General features: G+C 38.9%; 1 protein-coding gene across 1 annotated transcript in view; it reads left to right on the top strand.

Annotated features, from left to right (window-relative positions):
* LOC117595891 (NACHT, LRR and PYD domains-containing protein 12) overlaps positions 1–13768 on the top strand; it is a 120999-nt gene that overhangs the window by 90487 nt on the left and 16744 nt on the right. The window contains exons 20-23 of the mRNA XM_053228311.1: positions 1444–1617; positions 6595–6768; positions 7630–7803; positions 12168–12341. Coding sequence (XP_053084286.1) covers positions 1444–1617; positions 6595–6768; positions 7630–7803; positions 12168–12341 — 696 coding nt within the window. The remainder of the gene's footprint in view (positions 1–1443; positions 1618–6594; positions 6769–7629; positions 7804–12167; positions 12342–13768) is intronic.

Here is a 13768-nt window from a genome sequence, read left to right as displayed (position 1 = left end):
GCAAAAAGCTTATAAAGCAGGTACTCATTGTTGAAAATGATCAGGAGAAGGTTACAAAAAATTTCCAAGGCATTGGATATACTATGGAACACTGTAAAGACAATAATCAACAAGTGGAGAAAATATGGCACAACAGTGACATTACTAAGAACAGGATGTCCCATTAAAATTGATGAGAAGACCAGGAGAAAACATGGTCAGAGAGGCTGCCAAGAGACCTACAGCAACATTAAAAGAATTGTAGCAATTTTGCTCCCTACATCATTCTCATGAATTCTTCATATATCTAGGCTGCTGGGTAGGGTTGCAAGCCGGAAGCCTTTTTTAACCAAAATAAATAAATAAAATAAAAGCCCGGCTAAAGATTGCACGCAAAGTACATCTAGTTGAACTTTTTGGCCATAATATCAAAAGATATTTTTGGCACAAAAAACACAGAACATCACCAAAAGAACACCATTCCCATGGTGAAGCATGGAGGTGGCAGCATCATTCTTTGGGGCTGATTTTCTTCAGCTAGAACTGGGGCTTTAATCAGGGTGGAGGGAATAATGAATACTGCAGCTCCAAATACCAGTCAATTTTGGCACAAAACCTTAAAACTTCTGCTAAAACACTTAAGATAAAGAGGAATTTCACCTTTCATCATGACAACAACCCAAAATACACATCCAAATTAACAAAGGATTGGCTTCACCAAAACAAGATTTGGACTTCTGTAGAAAACAAAAATGGTTCTGTACATTGTAGATCTACAGTTCTTCAATGTCTGCATTTAGATTTTCCATTTGCCATAGCATATGTTATTATTTGCTTTACAACAAGATCTTGGCAGCTGCTTTTAAAATCAGATTTTAAATCAGACCAAAAATGCCATCAGCTTACTATATTAGAGCCTCAGCCATGTTCCAAAACTAGCACGGCGCTGCGTTTTCCCATGATGCACACTCCGAGAGGCCAGGGTCAATTAGAATATAATCAAAACATTTAAGTTCTACATTTACATTTTCATTCAGGATTTATATTTATATTTGATATTTATGTCTATATTTAACATTTATATTTATCGTCAACATTTATTTTTACATTTCTATTTACCATTTATATTTAACATTTACTTTTAATATTTAAACTGAAACCTAAACTATTATTTGACGAATCGCTATCGAAATGTATAAAAATGGCCTTAAATGTTAAAAAAAAAAAACAGAGAAAAAAAGTGTATTCAACTTTTTACATTTGGCACCTCATACACACACACCCTCTCAAACACAACAAATAGAAGTCATTATTTAGTTATTGCTCTCATATAATTTATAACTAAGATGGTGTATTTCACAGTGATTAAAGACTGCAGTGACTCTTTGATGAAAAAGTTCCTGCTGAACTGATCTGTGTGTCCTGAACTGTGAGAGTGAAGAGTGTGTCATTGTCTCTCTGCAGGTTGCGTTATTGTGATGTCTCAGATGAAGGCTGTGCTGCTCTGACTTCAGCTCTGAGATCAAACCCCTCACACCTGAGAGAACTGGATCTGTCTTGGAATGAACTCAGAGACTCAGAAGTGAAGTGTCTCTCTGCTGTACTGGAGAATCCTGACTGTAAACTGGAGACACTGAGGTAAGATCATCTCTCTCAGAGTCACATGACCTGCTCCTCAGAAAGACACATTCTCTAATAATTCCAGTGCACACTGATTAATCTGATTCCTAATTATCTGATCACAATATTAATTGTGTTTTCTACATATATTTGATGTTACTGGTCTTTGCTTGTCTCAGAACTGGAACTGAAGAGAGCATTTATGATTAACAGTTTTAGTCATGGCATTAAAAATAATCAGGACAATTTCTCTTGCAGCTTTCTCAGTAATAAAGGAAGCTGAATATAAGATTTGAAATAGGTGAGAGTTCTAAAAACAGAAAAAGTACTCCTTTGTACTGCAGTCATTGTTCATCATGGGGAGAAAAGTTCAATTTTGTGAACTTTATGTAGAGTGTTCCCACACACACACTCTTGTATATCTTTGTGGCATATTTCCATTAATTTGTGTATTAACATAGCTAAATAAAGCTACACCTTGTTAGATTGCAGATTTCTTGCTGCAGAGATTATTCAGGATCTTTGCAGTAAAGATCAGCAACATGTCACTTTATGGAAAATATGGTCCTCACAAGGTAAAAACTGTCACATATTCCTCAAAATTTGACTATATGTGGTCCCTCTGAAGACATAGACTAGCACACAACCTCTCAAGCAAAGCAAATAGAAGTCATTATTTAGTTATTGCTCCCATATAATTCATAACTAAGATGGTGTATTTCATAGTGATTAAAGACTGCAGTGACTCTTTGATGAAAAAGTTCCTGGTGAACTGAGAGAGTGAAGAGTGTGTCATTGTGTCTCTGCAGGTTGTGTGACTGTGATGTTTCAGATGAAGGCTTTGCTGCTCTGACTTCAGCTCTGAGATCAAACCCCTCACACCTGAGAGAACTGGATCTGTCTAGAAATAAAATCAGAGGCTCAGGAGTGAAGCATCTCTCCACTGTACTGGGGAATCCTCACTGTAAACTGGAGACACTGAGGTAAGATCATCTCTCTCAGAGTCACATGACCTGCTCCTCAGTAACACACATTCTCTAATAGTGAGACTGAAGCAGAGGTTTTAGGTTCACCATCAAATATACTGAGGAGGAAAATTCATTTAATTTCAGTGCACATTCAAGCTTTCCCCCCCGCCCTATTCCTACTGATCACCATATTTATGTAATAAAATAAGCCAATCAGGGTCAAGTTTTCCAAATGCACTGCAGCAAAGCATCACTTTGAACACTCTCTCTCCCAGTGAAGATGATCTTAACTCTGAAATGCTTTTGGGAAACTCAGCCCTGATTGTTCTTGTCAATCATTTAATTAAACTGAATTACACACATGTTTTTTCCAATGTAGATTTTTAAACAGTAACATTTTTCATTAATAAAAAATAAATTCAGAAGTCTAGCAATAAAAATAAATAGGTTACAGTTGTAAGAATTTTATTTTTTTATTTTTTATTTTCACTTGTTCATCATGGTTTGAGATGTCCTGTTCTGTGAATCATGAATGCAATTTTTCAGACCTTTATATAGATTTATAATGTATAATAAGTTTAACCTACAGATAGCGCACTCCAATGGATTTTTCATTGTCGCTGGAGACTTTAACCACACAAATCTGAAATCAGTGCTGCCAAAATTCCACCAGCATTTTGATTTCGCAACCCGAGGTAGAAACAATCTAGACCTTGTTTACATGAACATTCACAGTGCTTACAAGGCTGCACCCTGCCCCCACCTTGACGGTTCGGATCACATCTCTGTTATGCTAATCCCAGCATACAGACAATTCCTGAAACGTGCCAATTCTAAAACAGGTGAGAACCTGGTCAGAGGGAGCCATCTCAGCACTTCAGGACTGCTTTGAACACACAGACTGGAATATGTTCAGAGAAGCTGTTCCAGGCTATCAGAGAGGTGAAGCGCAACTAAGCAGAAAGAACCCATGGTCACTTCCTAAACACCAAGGACACAAACTGCATGTGGCAAAGCATTCAGGTCATCACAGATTACAAAGCTACACCAAATTCAAATTCAAAATTTGTCACATTCATAACCATACACAGTACGACTTGCAGTGAAATGCTTTTTACAACTGTTCCAACATAGAAAATATTAAATATAAGGAAAAATATATACATAAAAATATATAAAGAAAAATGTAAGAAAATATATACATAGAAAATGAATTTTTTATAAAAAAAAGCGCAGTCTATGACCACATGTCTATGATGGTTATCCCTCGCTCCCTGACGCACTGAACAATTTGTATGCATGGTTCAAAGCACAGAACAACATGCCAGGGGGGAACACTACCTCAACTCCCACTGAACAAGTACTTTGTCTGTCTGCAGTAGACATCAGGAAGAGTCTGTCCAGAGTTAACCCATGGAAAGCTGCAGGTCCTGACAACATATATGGCCAGGTGCTCAGGGAATGTGCTGATCAGCTTGCTGATGTCCTCACAGACATTTTCAACATTTCCCTGAGCCAAGCAGTTGCCCTTGTGTGCTTCAGGATGACCACCATCATCCCTGTGCCAAAGAAATCGTCTGTGTCCTGCTTAAATGACTACCAGGCGGTTGCACTCACACCTATCATTATGAAGTGCTTTGAGCAGCTAGTCATGAAACATATAAAGAGCAGTCTTCCCACCACACTGGACCCATTTCAATACACCTATCATCACAACCACTGAAGATACCATATCTGCTACCATCCACCTTTCTCTGACCCATCTGGGCAAAAAGGACAATTATGTAAGGATGCTATTCATATGACCTTCAGTTCAGCATTCAACACAATCATCCAGTGAACAATGAACACAATCAACAACTGATAACAAAGCTGAGCCTGCTGAGTCTCACCACCTCTGCACTCAGATTCTGGACTTTTTGCCTGGGAGACCCCAGTCCGTCATGATCGGCAACTCCACCTCCAGCACCACCACACTGAACACCGGCGCTCCCCAGAGCTGTGTGCTCAGTCCACTGCTGTTTACTCTGCTGACTCAGTACTGTGCTGCAAAGTACAGTTAAAATTATATCATCAAGTTTGCTGATGACATTACAGTTTTGGGCCTCATCAGCAACAATGATGAGTCAGCATACAGAGAGGAGGTGAACCAGCTCACAGAATGGTGTAGAGACAATAATCTATCTCTTAATGTTAATAAGACTAAAGAGATTATTGTTGACTTCAGAAGGACCCGAGTAGACCACTCACCACTGCACACCAACGGAACAACTCTGGAGAGAGTCAAAAGTTGCTGTGAAAAAGTTTAGACACTTTATGTAGTCTTGAATACTGTTACTAGCTGCGTTTACATGGACACTAATAATCCGATCGTAATTGGACTAGAAGCACAATCAGATTTAAAAAGTCACATGTAAACACGTCAATCAGAATGAATTGGCCAAAACCGATTAAAATTTCATTCGGATCATAAGGGGTGTTTTAAACCTTTTCTAATCCGATGGAGAGGACATGTAAACACTTCATCGGATTGAAAATGAAACCAGATAGTTCTGCGCATGTGCAATGACGCACAAATCACGTAATGACGTATGACGCACAGCTGTCAGCGGTATTGGGGCTCTGACCGTAGCCTCACCAGGTGCCATGTTCCCCTCCACCACTGAGCATAGTGTCATAAATAACTGTCGTGTCATCCTAAAATTCTCCTTCCACTCCTCGTCTGTGAAGTGGTGCAAGACGACGTTGTCCCACCAGTCCTTGCTTCGGACCCTCATCCACAGACGCCTTGTTCTGGGCTCGAGAAGGGGCATTTTAATTGCTTGATAAATACACGCAGTACAGCGCAACACATCACGCACTCGTCGTCTTCTAATTAGCAGCTGAAATAGGCAAATGTTAAGTCTGCTTTTTAAAACGAAAAAAAGAAGCAATGGCAAGAGAGGGGCTGCTAGCACCTGCATGTTGGAACAGCGGGAAACGTGTATTCGCGCACTGTGTGCATGTCAGAAGATTCTGTCATGTAAACGCGCATATCAACCCGATTACTTTATTCAGCGTTCTTGTAAACACTGCGATTGGATTAATCAATCTGATTGATTTCATTCCGATTGAAACAAAAAGTGTCCATGTAAACGTGACTACTGTCACAAGCCAGGCTCAAACTCAGGTCGCTGGTGTGGTGGTTGAGAGATCTACCACTTAGCCACAGAGGCGGTAATGTTGGACCCAAACGAAACACTCAAGACAGTACTCCAGGCAATGTAGCTTTATTAAAAAAAAGGTCTTTGCAAAAAAAAAAAAAAAAAAGAAGAGAATCCAACAAAAGTTCTTCTCAGACAGAGGTATTAATAACAGTACAGATAATGAAAAAAAACACATGGGAAAATAAAAACTCTACGAGGGGAGAAAAAAAAACTAGAGAACATTAACAAACAAATAACTAAGAACACCTTACCTGAGGTAGCTTGGAAGGACTTGGTGAAACAAAGCAGGAAACTCACAGCCAAGACTCAAAAACCAAGTGAGGAACAAGGGGAAAAAACACAACTAAAATACCCTAGGGGAAACAAGGCACAGGTGACCTGGATAATGCTAACAAGGACACACGAGGAAGAACTAAGGCAGAGGGGAACACAGGGGGCCTCTACACAGGGAGACCAACTACAGGAGGTAGGATGCAGACAGTTCCATGCTGCACCATGGTCCTGGAGAAACAACGTTGTGTTCTAATATATAATGGCTATATAGAGGAATGACAATAAAAACCCACTTGACTTGACTCATATTCAATTAAATTTTATTTGTATACCTCTTTTAACAATGGACATTATATAATCTATTTTTAAATGTAATCTATTTTTAACAAAACCATTTCATTTTTTAGTTATTACTCCTTAAAATGTCATAAAAAAAGATTTACGGTAATACACTGTGAATTAAGGCTGTAGTGACTATACTGGTGAAGTTCATTATTCTGTGTGTCCTGAACTGAGAGAGTGAAGAGTGTGTAATTGTCTCTCTGCAGGTTGTGTAATTGTGATGTCTCAGATGAAGGCTGTGCTGCTCTGACTTCAGCTCTGAGATCAAACCCCTCACACCTGAGAGAACTGGATCTGTCTGGGAGTAAACTCAGAGGCTCAGGAGTGAAGTGTCTCTCTGCTGTACTGGAGAATCCTGACTGTAAACTGGAGACACTAAGGTAAGATCATCTCTCTCAGAGTCGCATGACCTGCTCCTCAGTAGCACGCATTCTCTAATAGTGAGACTGAAGCAGAGGTTTTAGTTTCAGCATCAAATATCCTGAAAAGGAAAATTGTTTCATTTCAGTGCACGTTCATAATAAAATAAGCCAGTCAGGGCCAAGTTTTCCAAATGCACTGCAGCAAAAAACATCATTGTGAAATGGTAGAGCAAGCATCACTTTGAATACTCTCTCTCCCAGTGAAGATGATCTTAACTTTGAAATGCTTTTGGGAAACTCAGCCCTGATTGTTTCATATGTTTCATATTTTCATATGTAGATATTTAAGCAGTAGCATAATTCCTCATTAATAAAATAAATATGTTCAGAAATCTGGCAATAAAAAAGCTCAGGAATAGGTTACGGTTCTAAGAATTAAGGTTGTCATTTTCTTGATTCATCATGGTTTGAGAAGTTCTTTTCTGTGAATTATGTATGTGATGTTTCAGACCTTTTCACACACTATAAACAAATGATAAATATCTGTATTTAACTCTGCCATTTCATGTTTTATTATTGCTCTTTAAAATTTCATAAACATGATTCATGATACTGTATTTTGTAGTCATTAAAGATGCAAAAATGAAAAATTTTATGCATTTTGCTGCTGCCACATGATTGGCTGTTAAGATATCTGCATAAATGTGCAGGTGTACAGGAGTTCTTATTAAAGTGGATGGTGACTGGAATACATGAATAAGATGCTGTATTTCATAGTGATTAAAGACTGCAGTGACTCTTTGATGAAAAAGGTCCTGCTGAACTGATCTGTGTGTCCTGAACTGAGAGAGTGAAGAGTGTGTCATTGTGTCTCTGCAGATTGCGTGATTGTTATATCTCAGATGAAGGCTGTGATGCTCTGACTTCAGCTCTGAGATCAAACCCCTCACACCTGAGAGAACTGGATCTGTCTAGAAATAAAATCAGAGACTCAGGAGTGAAGCGTCTCTCTGCTGTACTGGAGAATCCTCACTGTAAACTGGAGACACTGAGGTAAGATCATCTCTCTGAGAGTCACATGACCTGCTCCTCAGTAACACACATTCTCTAATAGTGAGACTGAAGCAGAGGTTTTAGGTTCAGCATCAAATATACTGAGGAGTACCATTCCTACTGATCATTTCATTTCACTGCATCATTTGATTATCTATTCACAATATTAGTTGTGTTTTCTACACAAATGTAATTGATGTTACTGTTCTTTTCTTGTCTTGGAACTGGATATGAACGAAGCCCTGAAGATGGATGGAATAAGTGGAGGGACTTTGCAAGTGTTAAAAAGTGGAGGGCTGCAGCACGTAAAAGGGAAGCAAATAGGACTGGTTGTGGTACCAATTCTGTTCCTCCTCTGACTGCAGTGGAAGAGAAAGTTTTGGCCATCTTGGGGCCTGAGGCATTGGAAGGGATCCCTGGAGGCATAGACACATGTGCTTTAACCAGCACTGCACCTTTGCCTTCCAGGTTGAGACCTTCAACATCAGGCACCCTCCAGCCTGGCCACTCAACATCAGGCACCCTCCAGCCTGGCCACTCAACATAGGCAATGGGTTCTGGTACTGGGCTATTGCTCCTTTCCCTTCATTCACCTCATTCTGAGGGCTCCCCATGTGCTGAGCAACATCCTCCTAACATTTCAGAGCACTGGCCATTAATCTCCTGCCAAAGGAGAAACAGGGGACGTTGTAGCTGCAGTGCTTTTCTAATATACTGGGCATTCATACAGTAGTTAACATGTGGAAATGAGTATTGTAATCTGATTCATCAAAGTACTGTAGTAATGCCAGGTCACAATGTAAGCAATTGTTGAATGAAGCTGAAGCACATCTACTATGCAATGCCGTCCCTTATTTAATACCTGAATAATGTGACTAATAATAAGTCTGACTATGAAGTATGGAATGGAAACTTTTATTACTTTGCAGTGGTGAGCCACCATCACATACACTACAACTTTCAAGTAACTGAAGTTGGCTATGTTAAGGTTTTGTCAATACACAACATAATAGCCATGACAATATAAGCCAAACAAGACACTAAACACATCTTTTATTTAAGGACTCAGATAATTCTTAAGGGAAGTGTTCTTTCTCTTAAGACACAGTATGAAAACTATGAGAAAACAGCATGACAGTAGCCTACTTTAAAAGTAGTACACATTAATATAATGAATTAATATTCAAATTAAACTGTGCCTTATTACTGTCACAAGTCATTGATGAATCTCTCATGTTTAGTTAAATTTAGAATGATTATTAGCCAGTAAGGTGTTTCTATCCATCCCTCAGGTGCATCAATAGCAGGTGTCCTAATGACTCTAATAAAAACAGTATCTATGTTTCAAATGCTAAACAGTGGCAGCTTTACAAAGAGTGCTACAGCTTTATCACAGAAGGAGTGTACATAGATACCTACATACCTACATTAGGACCACTTTTTTCCCACTTGACTCTCTTTCTGATGATGACATCATAAGAAAATTCTGGCTTCCAAGGACCAAGATCCTTGAATTGCTGCAGGTTGTGAAACCACATCTTCAGAGGGCCACAAGATGAAATTTTGCCTTAAGTCCATTATTTTATGGAGGTGGTTGGTGATGGCCTCGGGCTCAGCAAGTCTTCAGTCAGCAAGGCTTTGACAGCAGTTACACCTTTGCTGTTATAGCTCTTGAAGAACATGTTGACTTTCCCCAAAACTCCTCAAGAAGCTGGCCAATCAATAGTTCCACAATATTGCCAACATCCCCAGAGTGATTGGCATTATTGATGGCACTCTTATTCCAGTGTCAAGCCCTATGGTAAATGAGCCCTTGTACATTTGTAGGAAGGGTTACAAACCCATTAATGTTCAAGTAGTGTGTGTGATCACCTGGGGATCTTCACAGACATTGTGGCAAAATGGCCTGGAAGCACTCTTGACTCTTTTGTGTTGGCCAATTCTGCGATTTGCCAGGTGGCAGAAGAGGGTGGCTTTGGTGATAGCCGGCTGCTGGGAGACAGTCCAGTGGTGACCTGAAGTGGAACCCCTCCAAAAGCTGTCCTGTTACTGTGGTTACTGCAATTCTGCAACATTGCAGTCAGGGAAAATATCCAGCTTCTTGCACATTCCTGGTCATGCTGGTGCTGATGATGATGAAGATGCTGTTTCTGATGATGATTATTCTTTCAACCAACATCAAGGCAGAATGCATCTTGCAGAAGCAGAAGTTAGAGAGCATTTAATTTATAATATGTTTGGTTACTATTTTTATTTTAAAGTACTGTTTGGATCTTGTATTTTCTATTAATTGTTCCATTTCATCAGACATAACTTGTGTTAAACATTTACTGTATTAGCATACCTTGGTCCATTTTTTTTCCCCTGCAAACATTAACTGAAACACTTTTGCAAACAAGAAGCATATATTTGTTTTCTATTACAAAGCCTATTGAGAATATTCCATATTCTATTTTACTTCTGTGAACATGACACAAAACCACTTACACTGACATGTAATCCCATAAAGACATCAGATGTATGGCCATACATTGACATGTATAAAATTATTGTTCATTTATTTGGGCATATTGCCTATGAAAATTACACTGTGGTTTAAGAACTTATATTTTACAAATATTAAAGTGTAATATTTTCAAATATGTGAATGAATGAATTTTACATTTGAATAGCGCTTCAAATGTAGCGCTTCAAACCCTCAAAGCACTGCAGGTATGTTGCATATATGTACAATACAGATAACTTTTTATATAAGTGAAAACCATTATCATACATTGTGTTTGAAAAACATTGCTATATGAGAAAAACAATGCTTTCAGAAGGGACTTGGAAGGAAGAACAGTTGTGATAGTCAGGCTGGAAGATCATTTCAAACTGAATTTGTATTAAAAATAACTTTAAAAGTGAATTTGAGCACCACAACTTTAAGCCAAATCCAAATTTCTCAAAGTGTATGGTGGAAGCCTTCACACCTCAGCTGCCGTGTAATCAATGATGTTGACACCGCAAACTAACAAGGAACTATGCTTCTAACCACAGGTGGAGACCTGTAGTTCCATACAAGTTTGTGATTCAGTTTTCAAATGTTTGTTGGAACTATGGTTTCAGGAAACACCAAATCGTTGAACTATGTTGATAACGACAGAACGTGTGACCATGGTTGGCTAACAATGCTTTTGGGAAACGCACCCCAGTTTGATAGCATTGTTAATGATTAATGTTACCTTGTAACACCAAACTTGGTGCTTTTCCTTGACAGTGCCGCATCAATTCAAAGAGACAAAAAGTAAATAAACACCTGATGGAAATGAGGCAGACCAAAGCTTCTTAAGTTTTTTTATGCATGCACAGTATAGGGGTGTAAGCATTTTCAGACTTTTTAGTGTGATTTTTGAAAAATGCATGAAAATGCAGTTTTCAGATCTATCTAGACTAATGTGGACATAGCCTTAGTTATTGCTCTCATATACACTCAATGTCCACTTTAATAGGAACACATATACACATGCACGTTTATGCAGTTATCCAATCATTTAATCATGTGGCAGCACAGTGCATAAAATCCTGCAGATACAGGTCAAGAGCATACCATGGGCACACACTCACTAAAACTGGACAGTTAAAGGCTGGAAAAAGACTGGGTGATTTTTTTTCTAATCTTCAACTGTCCAGTTTGGGTGAGAGTGTGCCCATGATAGCCTCAGGTTCCTGTTCTTGGCTGATAGGAGTGGAACCTGATGTAGTCTTCTGCTGTTGTAGCCCATCCACTTCAAGGTTTGATGTTTTGTGCATGCTGGGATGCTTTTCTGCTTAACCCAGTTGTAAAGAGTGAATATTTGAGGTACTACATACTTCCTGGCAGCTCAAACCAATCTGGCCATTTTCCTCTGATCTTTCTTATCAACAAGGCATGTACACCCACAGAACTATTACTCACTCAAGGTTTTTTTTTTTTTTTTTTTTTTTGCACCATGCTGTGTAAACTCTAGAGACTGTTGTGTGTGAAAATCACAGGAGATCAGCAGTTTCTGAAATACTCAAACCAGCCCATCTGGTACCAACAACCGTGAAACAGTTAAAAATCATAGAGATCACACTTTTTATTCATTCTGGTGTTTGATGTGTACATTATCTGAAGCTCTGTATCTGCATGATTTTATGCATTTTGCTGCTGCCACATGATTGGCTGATAAGATATCTGCATAAATGTGCAGGTGTACAGGAGTTCTTATTAAAGTGGATGTTGACTGGAATACATGAATAAGATGCTGTATTTCATAGTGATTAAAGACTGCAGTCCCTCTTGAGAAGATCTGTATATGCTGAACTGAGAGAGTGAAGAGTGTGTAATTGTCTCTCTGCAGATTGTGTGATTGTGATGTCTCAGATGAAGGCTGTGCTGCTCTGACTTCAGCTCTGAGATCAAACCCCTCACACCTGAGAGAAATGGATCTGTCTAGAAATAAAATCAGAGACTCAGGAGTGAAGTGTCTCTCTGCTGTACCGAAGAACGCTCACTGTAAACTGGAGACACTGAGGTAAGATCATCTCTCTCAGAGTCACATGACCTGCTCCTCAGTAAGACACATTTAGCATTTGCTACATAATTCTGGATTGTACATGACACAAAACAAACATGAACAGCGGATATAAAAAGTCTACACACCCCTGTTAAAATGCAGGTTTTTGTGATGTAAAAAAATGAAACCAAGATAAATCATGTCAGAACTTTTTCAATGTGAAGTTGCAACGTATAAAATTTAAGTGAAAAACAATCAGAAACATTTTAAGGACAATAGGAAATAAAAAGATCCAGTAACCTGGTTGCATAAGTGTGCACCCCCTTTTATAATTGGGGATGTGGCTGTGTTCAGAATGAACCAATCAGATTCAATCTCATGTTCAAAAGTAATTATCATACAGCTGTCATCAATGAAATTATTCTGATTAACCTCAAATAAAGACCAGTTGTTTCTGTAGGATTTTCTTCACATCCTTTTGGTTTCATCTGACTGCTGAAGCCATGAACCACAAAGCTTAAAAAGCCTATACGGTATTTCATTTTTCGTAATATATCGATCAGGAGAGAGGTATAAAATTTCCAAAACATCAGATGTACCACAGAACACCGTGAAGGCCATCATCAACAAGTGGAGAAAATGGGGCAGCACAGTGACATTACCAAGAACAGACATCCCTCCAAAATTTACAAAAGGACAAGACAGAAACTTACCAGACCAAGACCTATGGCAACATTAAAGTAGCTGCAGGAATATCTGACAAGTACAGATTACTCTCTGCATGTGACAACAATCTCTCGTATTCTTCACATGTATGGTCTATGGTAGGGTGTCTAGACGGAAGCCCTTTCTCACAAAAAACATCCAAGCCCAATTAAATCACCCCAAAACATGTGGCATAATGTATTATAGTATGATGAGATGAATTCCAAAAGGTACAATAATTCCATTATTCCATAATTCCAAAAGGTATGTTTGGTGCAAAAAAAAACCACACATGACCAAAAGAACACCATACCCACGATGAAGCATGGTGGTGGCAGCATCATGGCTTTTTGGGCAGCATCAAGGCTTTTTGGCTGTTTTTCTTTCGCCAGAACTGGGGCTTTTTATCAAGGTGGAGGAAATCATGAATAGCTACAAATACCAGTCGACTTTAGTGCAAAACATTCAGGTGTCTGCTAGTAAGCTGAAGATGAAAAGGAATTTCACCTTTCAGTACAACAGTGACGCAAAACATACATCCAAATCAACAAAGGAATGGCTTAACCAAAAGAAAATCAGTGTTTTTGAATGGCTCAGCCAGAGCCCATACCTGAATCCTAATAAAAACCTGTGGGGTGCCTCATCTGAGGAGAGCTCTGCTGCTATCATCATGCTTACATTTAAAACTTATATTGAGGGTTTCATCTCAGTTATTAAGAAACATAAATCCTGCATATGAA

This window comes from Pangasianodon hypophthalmus, chromosome 23 (assembly GCF_027358585.1).
Source record: "Pangasianodon hypophthalmus isolate fPanHyp1 chromosome 23, fPanHyp1.pri, whole genome shotgun sequence".
In the NCBI taxonomy this organism is placed as follows: Eukaryota; Metazoa; Chordata; class Actinopteri; order Siluriformes; family Pangasiidae; genus Pangasianodon; species Pangasianodon hypophthalmus.
This window is presented reverse-complemented; position numbering and strand designations above follow the sequence as displayed.